The sequence below is a fragment of the Mesoplodon mirus genome, assembly GCF_964341445.2.
Source record: "Mesoplodon mirus genome assembly, chromosome: 3".
In the NCBI taxonomy this organism is placed as follows: domain Eukaryota; kingdom Metazoa; phylum Chordata; class Mammalia; order Artiodactyla; family Ziphiidae; genus Mesoplodon; species Mesoplodon mirus.
Window position 1 is genome coordinate 35,816,211 of NC_138978.1, and position 25,445 is coordinate 35,841,655.

A 25,445-nucleotide genomic window follows, 5' to 3' on the forward strand; every position below is an offset into this window, starting at 1 on the left:
GAGCATATTGATTTTGTCATTCTGCCTGCCAGTAGTTTTGTCCTGGCATATGACATTCTAGAAGGGCAAGTGTCCTTATTCTTATTAAGGCTGTTACTATTATTATTAGTAGTATCCTTTGAAGAGAGAATACTCTCATATTTCTTTGTTCTTTTCTTAGATTGTATGCCTGAATAAAATATTTGCCTTCCCTCCGACCTGTGTAACTTTGCCCGGTGTTTATCAGACATTTAGGATATATATATTCACATTTCTGAATATGTGTTTAATAAATGCAGTAGAGGTACAGATAAATATAAGACATGGTCCCTGTAGAAATCTGAAACATAAAACCTTGAGGTTTTCTTATTTTAGGTGATAAATGGATAAGGCAGCAGGTAGTTTTGAGGATACTTTGGTAAGAGAATAGTTTTACAAGAGCAGGCCACTGAGAGCATTCTCAACCACTATTTACAGCTTGTGTAACACCTCCAGACCTTTTCATTATGGATATAAAAATACGTTCTGAAATGAAATTTTAAATAAAGAAAAATGAGATCCTGTTTTTTTGCAACTTTTTTTAACTTAATGATTTTAACGTGGACATGTATCTAGGATTGCATATGTAGCTCTCCCTTGATGACTGCCTGGGATTCTGTTATGTGGTTGCACCATAAATTATTTGACCAAATCTCTTTGCTGTTTATTGTAAACAGTGCTAGAGTGAACATCTTGTGCTAGTATTTCTGTATTGTAGATTTCAAGATATGGATAGTTTTACCTTAAAAGAGAAACAAATCTAAGTTTTTTAATTACTTTTAAAATTCCACCATAGTTTTTAAGGACTCTATTTAATGTTATTTTTTATTTTTTTAAAGTGCCTTCCTCCCTGCCTCCCTCCCTCCCTCCCTCCCTTCATTCCTTCCTTCTTCTCTCTTCATTCATTCATTCATTTATTCATTCATTGGCTGCACTGTGAGGCTTGTGGGATCTTACTGCCCTGACCAGGGATTGAACCCATGCCCCCTGCAGTGGAAACGCAGAGTCCTAACCACTGGACCACCTAATGTTATTTTTTAAAAGTAACTTTGCTATAATATATATATATATATATACGTGTGTGTGTGTGTGTGTGTGTGTATGTGTATATATATGTAATAAAGGATTACACATCATTCTTACTCAGAATAAACTGTATTTTGAACAGATGAAAAATTAGAAAATTGTTTTTGTTTTTAACCCAAACAGTGGCTTTTTATTTTAGTTGTTATGTATCATGGGGGTGACAGTGTTCTGCTAAAGTGTAATGGTATAGGGCTGTTAGGTATTACAAATATGTTAACCACACACAGCACATTCTGACATAGAATCTTCATCTTCACTGCAAAGTAAATGCCTGTTGTCCTAAGTTAAGGAAAAAGAAGCCTGAGGACAGGTCAAGCCATTTCAAGCCATTAAAGGAAAATTATAGCATTTAAATATTGCTGTTAGTTAACTGTCAATTGGAAATATCACTTTCTGTGTCAGTTTTAAAACCTTTCTTAGCAGAAGATAACTCAGTATATGGTGTGTGTGTGTGTGTGTGTGTGTGTGTATTAAAACTGTCATTCTGACATGAAAATTAAGGGGAAAAAAAGCGAACTTTATTTTTTATATTTCACTTAGGTGAATATAAGATTATAGTCTTAGGTCTGTGAACATTTTTAACCTATATTTTATTTTCCAAAGAAATACTGCTACCAGTCAAAGCTTATGTTCCTTGAGAATTTCAGCAGTCTAAAATAAGGGAAAACAAAAGTTTAGAATATGGAAACAACCAATAATCCTCACTAGTAATAAAAGACAGTGAGATATATGCTTAATCATTTATGTCAAGTTAAATTTCTGACCCCTTACCTCCCCGCCCCTTGTGTTTATAAGTATTTTAAAGAATAAACTATTGGCAATTGCATTTTGTTTGTTTTCTGAGGAGATAGAATGACAGCTAATAACATACATTTCCATGACTTTTAACTGGAGCTATCTATCATTTTTTTGTGTACTTTTTAAAATTTTTTGTCTGCGCAGCATGTGAGATCACAGTTCCCCACCAGGGACTGAACTGCGCCCCCTGCATTGGAAGCACAGAGTCCCAACTGCTGGACCGCCCAGGAAGTCCCTGGAGCCATCTATCATTTTAAAAGTTCTTTGATAGAAGAATTTAAACAATTAAAAAGATATATAACAATAGATGCCATTAAGTCATACTTCTCTTAGAAGGAATAGGTTGCCTGTGTGAATACTGCAGAATCTTTTTAAAAGAAATCTGTGCCAGTGGCCTTAAAATAATTGAGTAATTCAAGGATGTAAATTGAATTGTGATAATTTTACCTAGGAGAATTCAGGAAAATATTTTAAAGGTACTCTTTAACTTAGTGAAAATGCCCTAGTTTCATGTTTTAAAAAGCAGCAACAGAATTTCACAAAACTTTGAGGATATTTTTTTTTCTGCTTATTTATTTCTAGGAAATCCAAGATACGGGTCTTTTCATAGACATTCAGATATATTGAAAGGGAAAAATGACGTTATATTGGCTGTTTTCTGGATATGCGTTTTTTTTTTTTAAGGAGTCACATGATGCATTATTGGAATTTGGGAATAATAACCTACAAATACTGGTTCATGTTACCAAGGAGGGAGTGTGGAAAAACCCTGTTCTTCTTAAAATTCTGTCTCAACAGCCAGTAGAAACAGAAGAAGGTAAGCTTAAAACTATACTGACTATTGAAGGAGGATTTAGTTCTAAGAGAATTAAAAATTTTTTCTGGGTTAAAATTTTGTGAATTTCACCTGTGTATCTATAACCAATCATTCTCGTATCCTTTGAATAGTAAAAACTAACCATTAGCACTTAATGTTTTGCTTAAGGATTCTTGAATATTTATGTAGTGTTTTAAAAGTATCCCTTTATACTTGTTTTTCAATGTTGCATTGACTGACAATGTTTATACAGAGTTCCTGAGATAGAAATTAATAATCTGCTTCCAGTCCTTGGTATATAATAGAGCTTTGCTTATAATGATATTTTGTTTACTGGTTACTACAGCTGAGGATTATGAAAAAAAATTACTTCTTATTTTAAATTTATGAAACATTGGAATTTAGCGTTTTTATAGAGATATGCAAAGAAAGAAAATTCTTACAAAGTTGTCAGTTTAAGTCCAGAAGATTTATGGGTTTGAGTTGACATAGTTGACATTTGCATTTTAGACACACAACATGTCTCATTTTATATGTCCAACAATTATGATTTCATTTGCTTTAAGTTAGTGGAAAGTTAAAAAGGATCACGTTCTGTTAAGTATGTTTCTGGAATAATAATGAGTTTCAGAACAGCTTTTATTTACACTTTAGATAGATCTTTTTTAATTTTTATTTTATTTAAGACATTTTTTAAAATTTATTTTTGGCTGCATTGGATCATTGTTGCTGCATGCGGGCTTTCTCTAGTTGCAGCGAGCAGGGGCTACTCTTCGTTATGGTGCATGGGCTTCTCATTGTGGTGGCTTCTCTTGTTGCAGAGCACGGGCTCTAGGCCTGCGGGCTTCAGTAGTTGTGGCACGGAGGCTCAGCAGTTGCGGCTTGCGGGCTCTAGGGTGCAAGCTCAGTAGTTGTGGTGCACGGGCTTAGTTGCTCCATGGCATGTGGGATCTTCCCGGACCAGGGCTTGAACTCGTGTCCCCTGCATTGGCAGGTGGATTCTTTTTTTTTTTTTTTTTTTGCGGTACGCGGGCCTCTCACTGTTGTGGCCTCTCCTGTTGCGGAGCACAGGCTCCGGACGTGCAGGCTCAGCAGCCATGGCTTACGGGCCCAGCCGCTCCGCGGCATGTGGAATCCTCCCGGACCAGGGCACAAACCTGCATCTGCTGCATCGGCAGGCGGACTCTCAACCACTGCGCCACCAGGGAAGCCTAAAGCACTGGCTTTTCCCCATTTTCCTTGAGACTCAGGAGAGCCAAAGCAGCATCCTTTTGTTCTTTTTTTTTCTCTCCCCTACCAAGGGTTGAGGGAAGAGATCCATCCTAATTGTTCAGAGGTACTAACTTCCTCCCCTAAATCAAGCTGAGAAGGAACCAGCCAGCTCTTACTTCTTCCTGGTTGTTTTTCTTTCCCACCCCAGTTCATTTTTTCCGTTCTACCACCTACCTCTGAAGCCATTTTATGAATTGTCATGTGCCACCTGAGCCTTCAGTAAAAACAAAAACACTCTTTTCTGTTAGAAAAGAACAAAATTTTTAGCTGGACCTTAAATGTTACCATTTTTTACATGTTGAAGTATATATGAGGTAAACTGCCATGATGTTTGCACCTTACTTTTTAAGTGGCTGAGAAAAAGAAAAGCTAGATAAAGAAATATGGCAAAACAGTTCAGTTGTTGAACCTAGATGGAGGAGAGGGTATATGATTAAACATTTTTATTTTGTATTAAAATGTTTAGAAAAAAATAATATACAGAAGGGATCAGTTGGGAGTGAGACATCTTAGTGTACACTTCATTATGTCATTTTAAATATTGAAATGTGAGCTTCCCTGGTGGCGCAGTGGTTGAGAGTCTACCTGCCGATGCAGGGGACATGGGTTCGTGCCCCGGTCCGGGAAGATCCCACATGCCACGGAGCAGCTGGGCCCATGAGCCATGGCCACTGGGCCTGCGCGTCCGGAGCCTGTGCTCCGCAACGGGAGAGGCCACAACAGTGAGATGCCCGTGTACTGCAAAAAAAATAATATATATAATTTTTGAAATCTATGGATGGATTTCCTTTTTAAAAATACAGTTAAGTATTGATTTTAACATAACTTAAAATGATTTTTAAAATGCAAGTTTGATCTGTGTGTTAAAAATTGATATAGTGGTTTAACTGTGGCTGTAACATGTTGAGTAAAATAGTTTTACCTCATAGAAATAATAGCTACGATTTATAGAATGCCTGCTATGTGATGGGCACAGTATTAGTGCTTTCTATCTCCCGTAATCCATTAAACAGGCAAGAGATTACACATACCCAGGGCCGTGTAGTTAAAACTGTGGAGGCAGGATCTGAGCCCAGATGCGGAGATATCTAAAAGTTTTTGATTGATTAAAGTGATAACCATTGGTTGCTAAATATATGGTTTTATTGAACATCTGTAATATATAAAGCATTGTGCTTAGTGCTGTAGGGGATACAAAAGTTAACAAGGCATGGTATTCGTACACAAATTGCTGACAGTGTAACAAGGGGGATATCAGGGACAAATAATAGCAAGTAGTATTGAGCATTTACTCTGCCTGGCCCTGTGCTCTGTGTCTTACTTGCATTCTGGTATTTCATTTATGATTCTTTCATCTCTTTGGGGGTAGATATTACTAACCTTTTCATAGATGAAGAAACTTGAGGCTCAGACAGGTCTACTAATTTGTCCAAGGGCCTCACAGCTAGTATATGTGAGAGTCATGATTCAACCTCAGTTTTGTGATTCCACAACCTGAGATCTTACACTCTAATCATTTATTATTGTACTTAAAGAGAAAACTAAGTGTGGTAAAAGAAGTAAAATGCTGTGGGAATTTAGAAGGGGGTGGGTTGTATACATAACATGCCTGTTTTCAGGTGTGAGATTTGTGAAAATGCATACAACTTGGTAGAGCAGATAAATAGAGCATAATCTGATATTAGGCAGTTTAGGATGTAGGGGACAGATGTGGCAGGAAATAATATGGAGGAGCTAGGTTGGAGAGAATTTAAAAAAGAATTGCCAGGACACAGTAACTAAGTTGATTTCCTTAGGAAAGAATTTGGCAAGGAAGGATAATGCCAAAATTTCATTTCTTTATGATTGAGAGAATACCATTACTGAAAATAGAAGTAAGGAACGAGGAGCTATTTGAGATATGATTGTGAGTTCATTTTGTGGAATTTAGTGCTTGTGGGACTAAAATAGAGAAAAGTCCAAATGCAAATGATCTATTTTCTGTCCATGCCTTTTGACCTTGACTGTGTATTAGTATCTGTGGAATTTAAAACCAGAACACACACACACACCACCCAAGGTCCAGGCTCTACCTGCTAAATCAAAATCTCCAGGGTTGGAGCTCTGGAATACAGACCTTTTTGAAGTGCCACAGGAAACAGGCAGCTTCCACCTGTAAGTGCTGGGAGTGTAAATTGGTACAATCTGTGGAGATTAATTTGGCAGTAATTTCACTTCTAGGAATTTTTGCTATAGATACAGTCGTGCATGTGTGAAATGGCCTCTGTACAGGACTGTAAATTGTAGCCTTATTGACGGTTGTCAAAGATTGGAAACAACTTGCAAGTGTATCAGGAGGGGATTGGTTAAATTAGTTATATCCCTGCAGTGGAACAGTACTTATTTGTTAAAAGTATTGAGGTAGCTCTCAATGTACAGTGATGTGATAGAATGACCCGTATGATATAGTAAGTGGGAAAAGAAATATGTCTTCTGTACTAAGAATGTTTCTGGAAGGATAAACAAAAAATTGGAAATGATTATTGTTTCTTGGGGAGAGAGACTAGGGGACTGGAGTCAGAGTAGAAGGGAGACAACTTTTAACTGTATACCTTTTGGTGTGCCTTTTGAATTTTGTGTCGTTTGCGTATATGGTGTTACCTATTTTTTTAAAAAGAATTTTAAAATCTCTACAGTTGATTCTGATATGTAGTTAAGATTGGGCCAGTGGTCTCTCCCTCCCCTTCCCACTATCCCGGTGGTTTATCATTAATATTAATGATTTCTATTCCACATGTGGCCTGTAGACCTAGTAGCATGGCTATTACCTGAGAGGCTTATTAGAAAAGCACAGTCTCAGGTCCCATCCCAGACCTACTGAATTAGCATCTGCATTTTACTACAGTTCCCCCAGTGGTTCAGAAGGCACTTTCAAGTTTAAGAAACACTGTTTTAGGGCTTCCTTGGTGGCGCAGTGGTTGAGAATCTGCCTGCCAATGCAGGGGACACGGGTTCGAGCCCTGGTCTGGGAAGATCCCACATGCCACAGAGCAACTAAGCCCGTGTGCCACAGCTACTGAGCCTGCGCGTCTGGAGCCTGTGCTCCGCAACAAGAGAAGGTCGTGACAGTGAGAGGCCCGCGCACCGTGATGACGAGTGGCCCCCGCTCGCGCAACTAGAGAAAGCCCTCGCACAGAAACGAAGACCCGACACAGCCAAATATAAATAAATAAATTAATTTTAAAAAAAAAGAAACACTGTTTTAGGTGAACCACCTAAAGCAGGTTGTTTGCTTGCCACTCCTCTTGACATGTATATTCCCACCTCTGTTCTTTAAATAATACTGTGTAACGATGCCACACACTTGTTAAGTATTTACTATTTGTAAATCGAGGGCTTGTCCAGAACACTGTACAAATTGGTGTTCAGGTGCTTAATATTGAGTACTGCTCAGAGCAGCATTTTCCAAAGTGTGTACTGAACCAGGAACGTAGATTTTACGTTGTGCTAATGATATGTGTAAAAGGGTTCTCTGGTCAAATCAGTTTGGGAAACATTGGGTTAAATAAAAGTGAACAGTTTTCTTCATTGCAGGACTGTTCAGAGATTTGACCAAGGAATCCTTTTTTTTTCTAGGACTATCTCTCAGGTCTTTTGGTCGGTGGAACACACTTTGAGAAATGCCTGGTTTAGAGGAAAGACCACCACTGGCTTTGGAATCCTTGGCAAGTTACCTAATTTCTCTGAGTATTAATTTTCCTAACCTTAAACTGGGGATAACAGTACTTGCCTTGGTGGTGGTGTGAAGAATAAATGAGAGGTATATAAAAACAGTCAGTTTAAAGCTTGGTACCTCATAAGTGTACAAGTGGTAGTTGTTAATATTACATAGGATACTTGCCTTTTTGCCTTGTACTTAAGTTTATAGTTCATTTCATTGTTCCTTACTATCCTTATCAGAAAGTGAGGGAGGAGAAGGTGAAAGAATAAATTTTGATGAAATGTTAATAGTAGCTTTATTAAAAGGTATGGTGTTCAAAATAAAACTACTAAGTAATGTGGGAATAATTAGCAACATTAATTTATTTTGCTCTTTGCTCTGTTAGATGAGTACTGAGATTAGAATAAACTTCCAGTTATATCAGCTGACTTTTTGTCCACTAAAAACAAGCAACAACAAAAGATATCAAACTTTCATCTTTACAACCTTGACGTGTTATGTGGTATGTTATCAAACTGTTTTATTTTTCCTTTTTTCTAGTCAATAAATTGATTGCACAAGAAGGACCTTTCTTTCTGCAAATGCGAATAAAACATTTGTTGAAATCTAACTGCATCCCCCAGGCTACTGCTTTATCAAAACTATGTGCAGAATCTAAAGAAATTTCAAATGTGTCATCTTTTCAGCAAGCCTATATCACGTGCTTATGTTCCATTCTTCCTAATGAAGATGCTATTAAGGAGGTAAGTAAAGCAAATAACTGCTGTTGTCATTCACACTAACTATGAATTTAATAGATTTTAATAATTGTATGCCAGGCTGAAACCCAGACTCATTTTTTTTCAGGCTATGAAAAGTACCATTTTAATTATATATTTAACTGTTCAACAGATTGGATATAAAGTTATGTCTTGTAGGTGGATTTGAAAAGTAGATAATTAAAGAATATGCAGATGAATGTTTATGTATTTGGGTGATGGTTTGCTTTGAAATCTTTAAATATGAAAGTTGCTTTTTCCTCTTAAACTAATGATTTCTCTCTGGGAAATGTGGGAATTATTAATACTGGTGTCAAGAGATAAACTAAAGAGAATGGCAGTTAACTTTATTTAATTTAAGTTAGTTTATATATTTAACTCTGTAAGCAGAGAGGTGTAGGACTTTAGAAACCATGAATACATTTTGAACAACGATTAAGCAGACAGGGTGTTTTTTTTTTAAACCTGAATCATTGTTTTCCTTAGAAAAGTTGGAATTAGTTTTCTCTAAGAGTTTTTGATAAATTATACAGAGAAAATGAGGAATTCCAAGGCTGTATTCCATCATCTACCTTTAATTCTCTTACCTGCCATTCGGGTCTTACATACGGATTCTCATTTTACCTCTACACTGAACTTTCTTATTAAATGTAGGAATCCCAAGGATCTGGTTCTATGCTGTAGTAATTCTTAACCTTTTATGACAATTTCAGCTGTAAATATCTTACTCTCCAAATGAAACTCTCCACCTTTCCACTTCACTCCCTTTAATATTCAGACTCCACCAGGACCAACAGTCTATCAGTCTGATCAGCTTTTCACTCTCCTTACTCTGATTTTCCATGGTCAATCATTATTAGCACTCCTTTGCATACACCCTCAATTCCTCTCCTGGTCTCTCTCTTAATCGTACTTATTTGACTAACCTGTATCCTCATTATCCCTTCATCTCCACCTGTTTTGTATCTTTACCTGCACCAGTGGGGCCAAACTTAGGTGGAGAATAACCTGGCAACTGATTTTACTTTAATTCAGTCACACTGTGTTTCTTTAGTTCATTCACTCTCCCTCTCTCTTAGATTACTATTTCATACTTTTTCCTTTTTTTTTAAACCTATGCTACAATACCTTCTGTCCCATCTCCGTCTCCACTGATGAACTTTCTTCCTGTTTCTCTGAGGAAACTGGGACAGTTGGAAGAGAATTTCCATGACATCTATTCACCTACCTGTATTTATGCATTTATACCTTCTCTTCTGTTACTAAGGATAAACTATATCTGTTTTCCCCTGCTAAGGCCAACAATCCCCTTGACTTCAGTGTCAGATCCCATCTGCACTTGCCCCCTCAAGTATAATGCTGCAGCAGTTTTCCCTTTCTCTACTGCATTTATCAATTTCCCCCTCTGCTGTAACTATCTCATCAGCATTTATGCTGTTGTTTCTTCCATTTTTAAAAGAGAAAGACTTCTTCTTCCAGCTACCACCCCATTTCTGTACTGCGCTTTCAGTGTAATTTCTTGAACCATTGTCTGAATTTACTGTTTAACATTTTTCTCCTTGAACGTATTCTAATATGGCATTGACTTGTGCCAGTCCACCACATCACTAAATCCACCTGCAAAAGCAGTTCTAAGAGGGAGGTTTATAACATCCTCAGGAAACAAGAAAAATCTCAAATAAACAACCTAACCGTACACCTAAAGGAACTAAAACAAAAACAAAAACCAACAAAACACAAAGTTAGTAGGGAAGAAATCATAAAGAATCAGAGGAGAAATAAATGAGGGACTTCCGTGGTGGCATAGTGGTTAAGAATCTGCCTTCCAATGCAGGGAACGCAGGTTTGATCCCTGGTCAGGGATCTAGATCCCACATGCATGCCACAACTAAGAGTTCATGTGCTGCAGCTAAGAAGCCCACGAGCTGAAACTAAGGAGCCCACCTGCAGCAACTAAGACCCGGCACAACCAAAATAAAAATAAATAAATAAATGAAATGGAGATTAAAAAAACAATAGAAAAGATCAGTGAAACTTTCAAAGAGCTGGTTCTTTGAAAAAATAAACAAAATTGATAACTTTTAGCCAGATGCATCAAGAAAAAAAGAGGGCCCAAATCAATAAATTCAGATATGGAAAAGAAGTCACAACTGACACCAGAGAAATACAAAAGATCATAAAAAATTACTACAGACAGCTATATGCCAATAAAATGGACAACCTGGAAGAAATGGACAAATTCCTAGAAATTTACCATCTCCCAAGACTGAACCAGGAAGAAATAGAAAATATGAACAGACCAATTACCAGTAATGAAATTGAATCAGTAATTTAAAAAACTGCTAACAAACAAAAGTTCAGTACCGGATGGCTTCACAGTTGAATTTACCAAACATTTAGAGAAGAGTTAATACCTGTCCTTCTCAAACTGTCCCAAAAACTTGTAGAGGAAAGAATACTTCAAACTCATTACATGAGGCCAGCATCACCCTGATACTAAAATCAGATAAAGACACCACGAAAAAAGAAAATTACAGGCTAATACCACTGATGAACATACATGTAAAAATTCCCAGCAAAACATTAGCAAACTGAATTCAACAGTACATTAAAAGGATCATGCGCCATGATGAAGTGGGATTTATCCCAGGGATGCACGTATGGTTCAATATTCACAAATCAATCAGTGTGACACACAAACATTAAATTGAAGAATAAAAATTATATGTTTATCTCAATAGATGCAGAAAAGGCTTTTGACAGAATTCAACATCCATGTATGATAAAAACTCTCAAAAAGTGTGTATAGAGGGAACATACCTCAACATAACAAGGGCCATATCTGACAAGCCTACAGCTAACATCATACTCAGTGTTGGAAAGCTGAAAGCATTTCCTCTAAGATCACGAACAAGACAAGGATGTTCATTCTCACCACTTTTATTCAACATAGTATTGGAAGTTCTAGCCAAGGCAGTCAGATAAGAAAAAGAAATAAAAAGAATCCAAATTGGAAAGGAAGAAGTAAAACTGTCACTGTTTGCAGATGACATGATATTATATGTAGAAAATCCTAAAGACACCACTGAAAACCTAGAAGAGCTCATCAGTGAGTTTGGTAAAGTTGCAGGATACAAAATCTGTTGCACTTCTGTACACTAACGTGAACTATCAGAGAAATTAAGAAAACAATCCTATTTACAATTGCATCAAAAAGAGTTGGGCTTCCCTGGTGGTGCAGTGGTTGAGAGTCTGTCTACCAATGCAGGGGACGTGGGTTCTTGCTCCGGTCTGGGAGGATCCCACATGCTGTGGAGCAGCTGGGCCCTTGAGCCATGGCTGCTGAGCCTGCGCATCCGGAGCCTGTGCTCTGCAGCGGGAGAGGCCACAACAGTGAGAGGCCTGCGTACCGCAAAAAAAAAAAAAAAAAAAAAAAAGAGTAAAGTACCTAGGAATAAATCTAACTATGGAAGAAAATACCTGTACTCCAAAAACTGTAAGACACCAATGAAAGAAATTGAAGATGACACAAACAGGTGGAAAGATATACTGTGTTCATGGATTGGAAGAATTAATATTGTTAAAATGACCATACCCAAGGCAATCTACAGATAAAGTGCAAACCCTATCAAATGCCAGTGGCACTTTTCATAGAACTAGAACAAAGAATTCTAAAATTTGTATGGAAACATGAAAGATTCCCGAGGAGCCAAACCAATCTTGAGAAAGAAGAACAAAGCTGGAGGTATCATGTTCCCTGACTTCAGACTATAGTACAAAGCCACAGTAATCGAAACAGTGTGGTACTGGCACAAAAAAAGACACCTAAATCGATGGAGCAGAATAGAGAGCCCAGAAATTAACCCACACTTATATGGTCAATTAATCTATGACAAAGGAGGCAAAAATATACAGTGGGGAAAAGACAACCTCTTCAGTAAATGATGTTGTGGCGCATGGGCTTAGTTGCTCCGTGGCATGTGGGATCTTCCCAGACCAGGGCTCAAACCATGTCCCCTGCATTAGCAGGTGGATTCTTAACCACTGCGCCACCAGGGAAGCCCCATCAGGGAACTTTGAATCAAAACTACAATAAGGGGGGCTTCCCTGGTGGCGCAGTGGTTGGGAGTCCGCCTGCTGATGCGGGGGGTGCGGGTTCATGCCCCGGTCTGGGGGGGATCCCACATGCCGCGGAGCGGCTGGGCTCATTACCCGTGGTCGCTGGGCCTGCGCATCTGGAGCCTGTGCTCCGCAGTCGGAGGGGCCGCGGCGGTGAGAGGCCCGCGTACCGCAAAAAAAACAAAACAAAAAAACTACAATGAGGTATAACCTCACACCTGTCAGAATGGCTGTTATCAAAAAGACAACAAATAACAAGTGTTGGCGAGGATGTGGAGAAAAGGGAACCCTCATGTACTGGTGGTGGGAATGTAAATTGGCACAGCCACTATGGAGTCAGTGTGGAGGTTCCTCAAAAAACTAAAAATAGAACTACCATACGATCCAGCAGTTCTACTCCTGGGTATTTATCTGAAGAAAACCAAAACACTAATTAGAAAAGAATATGCACCCCTATGTTCATAGCAGCATTATTTACAATAGCCAAGATGTGAAGCAGCCTAAGTTGATGAATGGATAAAGAAGATGTGAGATATATATATATATCTCACATTGTGTATGTATACATATACATATACATATATGCAATGGAATATTACTCAGCCATAAAAAGGAATGAAATCTTGCCTTTTGCAGCATGGATGGACCTAGAGGGCATTATGCTAAGTGAAATAAATCAGATAGAGAAAGACAAATACTGTATGATTTCATTTATATGTGAAGTCTAAATAAACAAAACAAGTGAACAAACTTAAAATAGAAACAGAGTTCTAGTTGCAGAGAACAAACAGGTGTTTGCCAGAGGAGAGTGGGCAGGGAGGAGGAAAGAAATAGATGGGTGAGATTAAGAGGTACAAACTTCCAGTTGCAAATATATGAGTCATGTGTAAGAAATATATAGTATGGGGAATATAGTCAATAACTATGTAATATCTTTGTATAGTGACATAGCATAACTAGACTTATTATGGTGATCAGTTTGAAATGTATAGAAACATTGAATCACTGTGTTGTGAAACAGGAACTAACATACTGTTGTAGGTCAATTATACTTCAAAAGCAAACAATCTCATAGAAAAAGAGATCAGATTTGTGGTTACCAGAGGTGAGGAGTGGAGTGACGGGGAGTTGGATGAAAGCAGTCAGAAAGTACAAACTTCTAGTTAGTAAGATAAGTAAGTACCGGGATTGTAATGTACAACATGATAAATATAGTTAACACTGCTCTAGGTTACATATGAAAGTTGTTAAAAGAGTCAGTCCTAAGAGTTCCCATCACAAGAAAAAAGTTTTTTTTTCTATCTCTTTAATTTTGTGTCTATATGAGATGATGGATGCTCACTAAACTTATTGTGATAATGGTCTCAAGATGTATGTAAGCCAAATCATTATGCTGTACACCTTAAACTTATGTGCTGTATGTCAATATTATCTCAATACAACTGGAAGAAAAAAATCCACGATGACTTCCCAGTTTTCACCTTACTCCATCTGACTTACTAACTGTCTTTTAAACTTTTAACAGATTTTTCCACTTGGCTTCTAGGGTACTATACTCTCTTTGTTTTCTATCTACCTGGCTGATTGATCTTTCTCATTTCTACTTGCTCTTCCTCCTCCTCTCTCTGATGATTGAATGTTATATTACTCTAGGACTCTTTTTGTGTCCTCTCTTTTCTATTTACACGTATTCCCTTGGTGATCTCATTTAGGCTCACGGTCTTAAATGCCAGTTATGGCCTGAATCCCAGATGTTTTATCTCCAGCTCAGTCCTCTCCTCTGAGCTCCAGACTCATATATTCACTGCCTAATCACTATCTCGACTTGCATGGCTAATGGCATCTTAAACTTAACATGTCCATACCTAAGCTCCTGATATTCCTGCTATTAGGGCTTTGTTTTGTTTTTATGAGCTTTCCTCTAAATGAAGTCAATTGTAAAACAACTGTACTCCAATAAAAATTAATTTAAAAAAGAGACAATAGTTAAAAAATAAAAATTAATGTAAGAATAAGAATAAATATAAATGAAGTCAATTGCATTCCAACTGTATTCTCATTGTTGGAGGGGGAGGAGGTGGGTAGAGAATAACCAGCTACCACTTTTTTGAGCTTTTACTATGTATTAGGCACTATGCTAAATGCTATGTATACACTGTCACATTTAGTTCTCACAACTCTTAGGTAGCTCCATTTTGGTAAGGAAGTGAGGCTCAGATTAAGTAATATGTTCATGGTTATAGAACTTAATGTAGATAAGCTGAGATTCAAACCTGACTTTGGTGTACTACCACTAATATTATATTAAAGATATAGGATGATAAATACTATTCTTTGTGGTATATACCTAAGTGTCTATATGTCATATGGTGTCTTAGGCATTGGAGATACAAAGATGAATCTAGAAGCCTTTGAACTGGTGTACTTGCTTTCACTCTTATCTTCTACATTTTATTTTTCCCCGAAGTAGCCAGAATAATCTGTAAAACTTAAATCAGGCCATGTCACTTCCTTGATCAGAACCACTCAATAGCTTTCTGTCTTGCTCAGAATAAGTCCAGAAGTCTTTATATGCTGTGTGCCATGGCCCCTGGCTACTTGTCTAACCATCTCTGACTATATCTTCTACAGCTTAATGCTCACTCCTCTCCAGCCCTCTTGTCTTTGCTGTTTTTTGAACAAGCCAAACATATTCCTACCTTAGAGTTTTGCCTTAGATCACTCCCTGGAATGCCTTGCCACAAGATAGTTTGGATAGCTCATTCCCTTACATCATTCACATCTCTCCTTAATATTGCCGTATCAAAGAGGCCTTCCTCACTGCCCCACCTGAAGTAATACCCTATCTCCCCCTACTCAGTCTTGTTTTTCTTTAATAAATATCTCCTGTCAATTATTATAAATATATACAAATCCATCTAAAATGGCCCCCATCACTCTCTGCCCCCTTACCTACCTATTTTTTTATTTATAGTACATACCACTATTTCTGGACATAATATTTGTTTATTCTCTGTTTCCTCCCACTAGATTGAAAACATTGTAAGGACAGGGACATAAGTTTGCCCATTGCTGTATCTCTACATCCTAGACAAATAGGTAGCCACATAGTAGGAACCAAACATAAGCCTGTACATTTATTTGTTTGCAATGTTGGGAAGAGTAAGGAGATGGGAGACTGCTTACCTCTAATAACAGCTGCAATATCATGTGTTTGGGAAGCTTAATCAGAATAAGATGGAGTAATGGTTATTCTCAGCACCTAATATATGCCAAAAGAATTCAGAAGAAGCAAAACTGCTAGACCTTGGATTTGATTCCTCTATCTCTCAATCTTTGTTTATTTAAAACCTATTTTGTTTTTAGCATTGTATTAGGCATTGGCAAATACATAATGGTGTACATGGCCTAGTTTGGTTGCCAGAAACAGTAATAGGAAGATAAGTACTAAGCCATGTGATAGTGCCTCTAAATTCCGTAAAAGTGTAGAGGTAGAGAATATCGTTGTGGACTGGCGTATAAGGCTTTATAAAAATTGATCCTTGAGTTGGACCTTGAAATAATGGTGGGGTTTGGGTGGGTAGAAAGAATGGTTTGGGGATAACTGACTCTGGTAGTAAAGGCAAAGAAATGAATATGCACTTTGTAGGGAACCACTAGGGAACACCTTGCCTGGAGCAGAGAGTGGACGTTTAGGTCTTGTGAGAAATAAGACCTGTTGCGTAGGAAAAGTAAGGCCTTGGAAACTCCAGTGCATTTGAACTTAGATTCAGTGCAGTAGAAATTAGGAAGGTTTTGAAGATAGGAAGTGAAATGACTGAAACAGTGTTTTAGGAAGCATAGACAGAAAGAGTATATATTAGATTTAGGAGAAGAGATTGGAGTTAGCAAGAGGAGAAAGGATGGGACTTGCTGACAGGACAAAAATAAGGGATAATGTGTAGAGATCCCTTTAAGAGACTCAAGACCTGGGAGACTGGAAGAATGGGGGTGCTCTGCTACTGACAAGAATGGCAAAGAAGAGAGGGGTATGGGAGAACAGGGAGGATATGGGATGCTTTGTACAGGATCTTTCCTGGTTTATTAATAACAAATCAAGAAAACAGGATTTCTTCCTGAAGTTATAGAATTAATTCCTTTCAACAAATTTGTGGAGAATGCAAGGAACTGGGTTATTGGAAATGTGATCTGATTTACTATGGTCTGTGGATCAAATCCACCCGGCTACTTGTTTTTGTAAATAAAGTTTTACTGGAACACAGTCACGCCTATTTGTTTATTGTTTATGACTGGTCTTGCTCTACTATGGCAGAGCTGAATAGCTGTAACCAAGACCATCTGGCCCGCAAAGTTGAAAATATTTTCTGTCTGGGTGTTTACAAAAAATGTTTGCTGACCTTTGCTATGCAAGATTCAGATTTCCTAGTGTATTACAACCATTAAATATCATTTAGTCTAACCTTCCATGATCTACCAATGGTGAGACTGAGGCCAAGAGGTAATGTTTCCAAGGCCCTGCCTTCATTAAGCTAATTATTAAGTCCAAGCCCAGGCTAGAACACAGATCTCCTGGCTCCCTGGCCAGCTCTCTTTACACTGTACAACTTACTTCTAGCTGGTAAACACTGATGAGTCATGTTCTAACAGGAAACATTTTGGTGGTATTTTCATTCCATTCATAGTTATACATTTATGTATAGGTGCAACTTAAAATATTTTTATAATGATTGGGATTCATTTGTTAAATATGTCAATGTGACAACATTTGGCACACATCATAAAATTATTTTAAAAGGAACACTGGTACCATCATAATTAGTCTCTTATCCAGTGATGCTTTCTTTTGCAAGTGAGAGCAGAATTAAAGAAATCTTTCAAAATTTGCTTTGGGAAAGGACCAGTGAATCACTAGATGTTCTTTAATTGGAGTTTAAAATCAGCACATGTTCTAAGGCAGCAAAGTTACACACAACATTTGCCATCTACTTCAGCTGAGTTCAGGAGAAGAGTCAAATTAACTTGAGTAACAACTGGGAATAAAAGTACTTATATTTTGGCACCTGTAGGTATCACAATAATGGGTGTGTGTAATAGGAAACCTCTGCTGGGGAAGATTTAGCCAGACATGTACAATTAAGATTAATTGATGGGGTCAGCTTGAAAGCCAGAATTCAGAACCCAAAATTTAGAACTCCATGGAATCCTCAAGTTCTAGGTTGTAAATACCGTATTTAGAATTGGATGAGATGACACTGTTATTAATTTTACATATGAAAGGATTTTTTAAAAAATATTTATTTATTCATTCATTTGGCTGCACCAGGTCTTAGCCGTAGCATAGGTGATCTTTGTTGCTGCGTGAAGGATCTTCACTGTGGTGTGTGGGATCCCCAGCTGCAGCGTGCCAGCTCCTAGTTGTGGCACGCGGGATCTAGTTCCCCGACCAGGGATCCATCCCGGGCCCCCTGCATTGGGAGTGTGGAGTCTTTAACCACTGACCCCCAGGGAAGTCCCTACATACGGAAGGATTTTAAGGAAAGTTACAGACTTGGCCATGGCCTAGTGTCGCAAGTGGATGTTTCCTATGTGTATATTTTTTATTACTGAGAGAGGAAATCTTTGCAAAGGTCAAGTTTCCCACATATAGTATAAAGGATAACGATGTTTTAAACATGAAGCACTTCTGTTATTATGAAGAGCAAGAAATCTGTCTGCAGAGTTCTTGGCACAGATAAAGAAGTGGTTCATTTCAGTCTTGATCCCTGAGTGAACTGCATCTTCAGTGTCTGATGTGGTTACAAGGCTTGCTTCTTCTCTTGATGAGGAAAGGAAAAGACAAACAGGACCCGATTTACTCACCAGTCTAACACTGTTGGGAATTGACACAGTCACTAGGTATATAAATGATAAACAGAGCAAATACACTTAAACAGGACCCATTAGGAATCCAGTTTGGGAGTAGAAGAAACAGTAAACAACAGCATAGAGATTCCAGATGTACCTTTTTTTTAAATTTTTTTATTTATGTATTGATTTTCGGCTGCGTTGGGTCTTCGTTGCTGCGCGTGGGCTTCCTCTAGTTGCGGCTAGAGGGGGCTACTCTTTGTTGCGGTGCACAGGCTTCTCGTTGCGGTGGCTTCTCTTGTTGCAGAGCAAGGGCTCTAGGCCCGCAGGCTTCAGTAGTTGTGGTGCACGGGCTTAGTTGCTCCGCGGCATGCGGGATCTTCCCGGACCAGGGCTCAAACCCATGCCCCCTGCATTGGCAGGCAGACTCTCAACCACTGCGCCACCAGGGAAGCCCTGGCAGGCGGATTCTTAATCAATGCACCACTGGAGAAGTCCCCAGATGTACCTTAAATAAGAAGATTAAGATGGATCCTGAACAAGGAATAATAAAGTGTATAATTAAAATTAAAATTGATAATATTACTTTATGTATCCTTATGGTCATATGGTGAATGAGATGTACTTTCAGAAAATACACTAAAGGTAGAAGCCTGTATGAAGAACTGGAAGATTTGCCTATTTAAATATTTTATCTCCGAAAGCAGAGTTCTTTTAAATAGCTTTGAAGAGACATCTTCCTAAAACTTAGTATATATTTGGATCTCACCTCTGCTGTTACTTTCATGGGTTATGTGTGGGTATTTTGGTTGATATATGATTATATTGGAGGGGTCATCATGGAGAGTTAGTCAGACACAGTCATTTTCAAGAATTCAATAGGACAATTCAGGCTTCTCTCAGATACTCAGAGTCATAGGATTTAACTAGAAGCATCAGTGACCATTTATTTCTTTAGGAAACATACAAGTGACCACTCAATAGCATAGTATTGGTCTGTGGTATTGCTGCAGTTTAAAAGAAACCTGGTTTTTAGAAGCACAACCTTTTTTCCAGGTGATGTCTATGAACCTAACAGGGATGATTCTCTCAAAAGTAGACCCAGGGTTACATGAAATGGAGGCTTGCTAACTGACTCCTCCCTTTCTCCTACTCGGGGATGCAAGTGAGAGAAATCTTATTATGTGGATAACTTCCACTTTGATTCCTTTTTGAAAAAACCATTTACCAGCTTGTTTTTTAAAATCCATTATTAGGAACAAATTATTTGCATTATATCCCAGAACTGATCAGGAAAATACTAGATTGAAAACCATAGTTCTAGAGAAAGATAAATGTTAAAATATTCCAGTAATGGCACTGGCCAGAATACTAGTTTACCTTGGTTAGCCTAAGCGTGAAGATAACTTAAGAAGACAAATAAGCCATCTCTACCCACCTTCTCTTGTGCCAGTTGACTACCTGTCGTACCATTGCTGTTTAATTCGCTGATTATTATGAAAGCCTTCTAATTGCATCTGTTCTTGTCCCCAAAATTCATTCTCTGCAATAGCCGAGGTGATCTTTTTTCTTTTTAAAATAAAATTAGGCATTTTATTTTGAGATAACATTAGATTCAGATGTTATTGTAAGAAATAATACAGTCCTGCCTTCCAGTCATTTAATATATATTCACTGGAGACTGTGTTAGGCACTGGGAATACAGAGGTGAAAAGACACAAGGGAGAGCAACAGCAGACAGTATTCACACAATGTGAGGCTTGGGGAAAGGTCTGTGCTGGAAATTGAGTTCCAAGTTATCAGCATTTGAAACCAGAGAGTGGAGGGCATTAACTTTTTCAGAACTCTGGAAATTAACTAAAGGCTTACTGTAATCCTAGGAAGTTTTATTCAAGAAAAACGCATGAATCTCAGAACAGTGAGCTTGGTGGCATTTTAACTTGCCCTACTTCTCATTTCCCTCTCCCTAGCTTCACAGTAACCTTGAAAACCAGCAGCCTAGCAGCCACCAAGGAAGCAGAATGGTTTTGGAACTCTGCAAAAGCCCATCCCCAGAGAATTGTCACTATTTGACCTACTTGGCAACTTTCTGAAAAGCTGTGTTCTCAGGATTTGTCTTTATTTGACTCAGAGCTCACTCCACCAGAAGTTCTGTCCTGGGGCATTTATCAAAAATAATGATTGGTAATTGTTTAACATGACAGTTGTCTGAGGAGGAATTGCCAGTTGGGCCTAACAAAAGACTGACAAAAATTAAAAAGAAAAACTGGGATATAAGATGTCCATAGAGGACTTTGAAAACCTCTGATATATTCCTAGTACTCTGGAAGGTAACACAAATGTATAGTGCTGTATGTCTGCCAAGGAATGACCTGAGAAGGCTCTAATCCCTCACCTCTTGGTTACCTTGAGGCTTCGCACAAGTAGGAAATGAAGGACAGGTTAGAGCTGTAAACTGCCTACTGAAATACTGAAAGGATTCCCCAACACACACACACAGCTGCTTGGCAAAAGCAGAGAGACTTTCTTGTTCAAGGCATTTACGCAACATATTCAACATCTTGAATTAAGCTAACCAAGCAGAGATTGTAGTGGCCACACATGACAAAGAATACAGGCTTTACAGAATTATTCCAAGAAAGTCACTAAACAAACAGTAACAATAATAAACCCCAAAGAGGTGAAAGATTCTGATTTCCAGAGTTGCCACAATATATTATTTAAAATATCCACTTATCATTATAAAGAAATATGGTAGTCCATACACAGGGAAAAAGGCAGCCAACAGAAACTTAGGATGCCCAGGTGCTGGACTTACTAGAAAAGGAACTTTAAATCAGTTATTGCAAATACACTCAATTCGTGGTAGTTATGTTCTATAGAGTCACTGCAAACACTGAATTAGCTTATACTGAATCCATTGCTCCTAGGGGAAATACAAGGTTAGGTTCCTTCAAGCCTCTGGTCACATAATTTTTGTCAACTGATCAATACATAACCTTGTTTTATGTGCGCTTCTGTTTAAAATACCTTATTTAATTTATATTACTGATTTATTAACATTGAACTCATAGCCAACAGCAGTGTAACTCATGCCTGCATGAAACTTATTTAACACATGTATTTTCTCCATAAGGCACATCACAGTCTCTTGCACTTAGGAAATTAGGCAGCACTTCGGCACTACAACTAGGGGCTATTCTAAACAGTGAAATCACCAATGAAAGATACAAAAACATTAAAGAGTGGCACTAAATAGAACATGAAAAAGATACTTGTTACAGTATGAGAACTGAAACAAAAAGAGCAACACCTTGTTTGACCTTAGCTGGGAACCTGCTCAAGAGAGGATTCAAATTTTTTGCCATTATATGCATGTTCATGAATGACTGGGAGAGCACTGTGAGTATTGAATTTGGGGGTTAAAAATAAATTTCATCAAGTAGGCTAATTTGTAAGTACAGAATCTGCAAATAATGAAGATTAACTGTATATTCAAAGAACTAAAGCAACTAAAGAAAAGTATGAGAAAAATGTCTCAAGACGTAGACAATAGAAGTAAAGAAATAGAAAAAAAGAACCAAATAGAGACTGTGGAGTGAAAAAGTACAATAATTGAAATTAATTCACTGAAGAGGCTCTACATCAGATTTGAATTAGCAGAAGAAAGAATTAGCAAACTTAAAAGAAGTCGATTGAGATTACTCAATCTGAGGAACAGAAGAGCCCCAAAATACATGAGCTGGCAGCATTGAAGGGGGAAATAGACAATTCAAATACAATAGTTGGAGACTTTAATACCCCACTTTCAATAGTGGATAAACCAACTAGACAACAAGGAAATGGAAGGCTTGAGCAGTACTATAAGCCAACTGGACCTAGCAGACGTTTATAGAATATCCAAGAGCAGCAGAATATACATTTCTTCTCAAATGCACATGGAACGTTCTCTAGGATAGATATATGTTAGGCCATAAAACAAACTGATAAATTTAAAAGGATTGAAATCATACAAAGTATGTTTTTTGGCCACAATGGAATGAAATTAGAAATTAGTAGCAGAAGGAAATTTGGGAAAGTCACAGATATGTGGAGATTAAACAACACCTCAGAATAAGCAATTTATCAAAGAAAAAAAATGAGAAGTTAGAAAACACATTGGGATGAATGATGAAAACACAACATATTGAAATTTATGGGATGCAACTAAAGCAGCATTTAGGGGAAATTTACGGTTGTAAAATGTCAATCTTAAAAAGAGAAGGATCTTGGGAGTTCCCTGGTGGCGTAGTGATTAAGATTCTGGGCTTTTACTGCTGTGGCCCAGGTTCAATCCCTGGTCAGAGAACTAAGATCCCCCTGCAACCTGTGCAGTGTGGCCAAAAAAAAAAAAAAGGTCTCAAATTAATAACTTAACCATCTACCCTAAAAGACTAGAAAGAAGAGCAAACTAAACCCAAAGCTAGCAGAAGGAAGGAGATAATAATGATTAGAGTATAAATAAATGAAATAGAGAATACAAAATCAATAGCAAAAAGTAATAAAAGTTTGTTTTTAAAGATCGACAAAATTGATAAACTTTTAGTTAGACTGAACATGAAAAAAAGAATACTCAAATTACTAAAATCAGGAATGAAAGAGAGGACATGACTACTGATATTACAGGGATAAAAAGGATTATAAGAGCATACCATGAACAACTATACACCAAAATGTTATATTTACTTAGATGAAATGGACAAATCTTAGAATGAAACAAACTACTGAAATTAACTCACGAAGAAATAGAAAAACTGAATATACCTATGACTAGTAAAGAGATCGAGTAGGTAATTTAAAAACTTCCCACGGGGCTTCCCTGGTGGCGCAGTGGTTGAGAGTCCGCCTGCCGATGCAGGGGACACGGGCTCGTGCCCTGGTCCGGGAGGATCCCACATGCTGCGGAGCGGCTAGGCCGGTGAGCCATGGCCGCTGAGCCTGAGCGTCCGGAGCCTGTGCTCCACAACAGGAGAGGCCACAACAGTGAGAGGCCCGTGTACGCAAAAAATAAAAAAAATAAAAAAATAAAACTTCCCACGAAGAGAAGCCCACACCCACATGGCTTCACTGGTCAATTGTACAAAACATATACAGAAGAATTTACACCAGTCCCTCGCAACGTCTTCCAGAAAATAAAAGAGGAGGGAATCCTTCCAAACTCATGCAGTGAGGCCATTATTATCCAATAACCACAACCAGACTAAGATATCAAGAGAAAGAGAGGTACAGACCAATATCTGTAACAAATATGGATGCAAAAATCCTCAACAAAATCCAGCAAAACAAATCCAGCAATATAGAAAAAAGAGTACTGTCTGCCCTCTGTATCCATGGGTTCCGCCTCCAACTGTGGATTGAAAATATTCAGGGGAAATATTTCCAGAAAGTTCCAGAAAGCAAAACTTGAATTTGCCCCCTCCAACAACTATTTATATAGCATTTACATTGTATTAGGTATTATAAGTATTCTTGAAGTGATTTAAAGTATACAGAGGATGTGCGTAGGTTATATGTAAATGCTGTGCCATAGAATAAAGGACAAAAGCTACATGTTTGTCACAAGAGACAGAAAAAGCATTTAACTAGATCCTACACCCTTTCGTGTTAAAAGCACTCAGCAAACTAGGAATAAGCTGGAAACTTCCTCACCCTGATTAAGAGCATTTGTGGAAACCCACGGCTGACATAATACTTAGTGATGAAAGATTGAGTGGTTTTCCCCAAAGATCAGGGACAAAACAAGAATGTCTCCTTTTTTGACATTTCTATTCAATATTGTGCTGGAAGGTTTAGCCAGAGCAGTTAGGCAAGAAAATAGTTAAAAGGCATCTAGATTGGAAAGCAAGATGTATAAGTATTTCTAATTGCATATATCATGATCTTGTATATAAATGATCCTAATAAGATCAATATACAAAAATCATTTTTATTTATATACATCTAGCAATGAACAGTACAAAAAATGTAATTAAGGAAACAATTCTGTGTACAATAGCATCAAAAAGAATAAAATATTTAGAATAAATTTTTTAAAAGAAGTACAAGACTTGTTTGTATACTGAAGACTTTAAAACATTGTTGAAAGAAACTAAGTAAATGGAACAACATCCCATGTTGTTGGGCCAGAAGACAGTATTGTTAAATGGCAGTATTCCCCAAATTGATCCTCAGATTCAGTGACATCTCTGTCAAAATTCTACCTTCCTCTCTTGCAGAAATTGATAAGATGATGCTAAAATTCATGTGGAAATTCAAGGGACCCTGGATAGCCAAAACAATATTGTAAAAAGAACAAAGTAGGAGGACTCACTTCTTTATTTCAAAGCTCACTAAAAATTTTCAGTAATCAAGCCGGTGTTTTCCCGGCAAAAGGGTAAGCGAAAAGATCAATAGACTAAAATTGAAAGTGCAGGGCTTCCCTGGTGGTGCAGTGGTTGAGAGTCCGCCTGCCGATGCGGGGGACACGGGTTCGTGCCCCGGTCCGGGAAGATCCCACGTGCCGCGGAGCGGCTGGGCCCATGAGCCATGGCCGCTGAGCCTGCGCGTCCGGAGCCTGTGCTCTGCAACGGGAGAGGCCACGGCAGTGAGAGGCCCGTGTACCGCAAAAAAAAAAAAAAAAAAAAAAAATTGAAAGTCCAGGAATAGGACTTCCTTGGTGGTCCAGTGGTTAAGACTGTGCTTCCAATGCAGGGGGCATGGGTTTGATCCCTGGTCGAGGAAGTTCCACGTACTGTGTGGCGCAGCCAAAGAACAAAAGAGAGAGAGTCCAGAAATAAGCCCTCACACTTACAGCCAGTTGATTTTCTACATGGATGCCAAAGTAATTCAGTGGGGGAAAGGATAATCTTTTCAGTAGTTGGTTCTTTAACAAATGGATATCTACTTGTAACAGAATGAAGTTTGACCCTTAATACCACACGTAGAGATTAACTCCAAATGAATCATAGACTTAAATGTAATAGCTAAAACTGTAACATGTTAGAAGGAAATGTAG

The 25,445-nt window shown here is 38.1% G+C and overlaps 1 protein-coding gene across 1 annotated transcript in view; it reads left to right on the forward strand.

The window, feature by feature from the left end:
• RLF (RLF zinc finger) overlaps window positions 1-25,445 on the forward strand; it is a 79,202-nt gene that overhangs the window by 33,040 nt on the left and 20,717 nt on the right. The window contains exons 4-5 of the mRNA XM_082613622.1: window positions 2,587-2,719; window positions 8,232-8,434. Of these exons, the coding sequence (XP_082469748.1) occupies window positions 2,587-2,719; window positions 8,232-8,434 (336 nt within the window). The remainder of the gene's footprint in view (window positions 1-2,586; window positions 2,720-8,231; window positions 8,435-25,445) is intronic.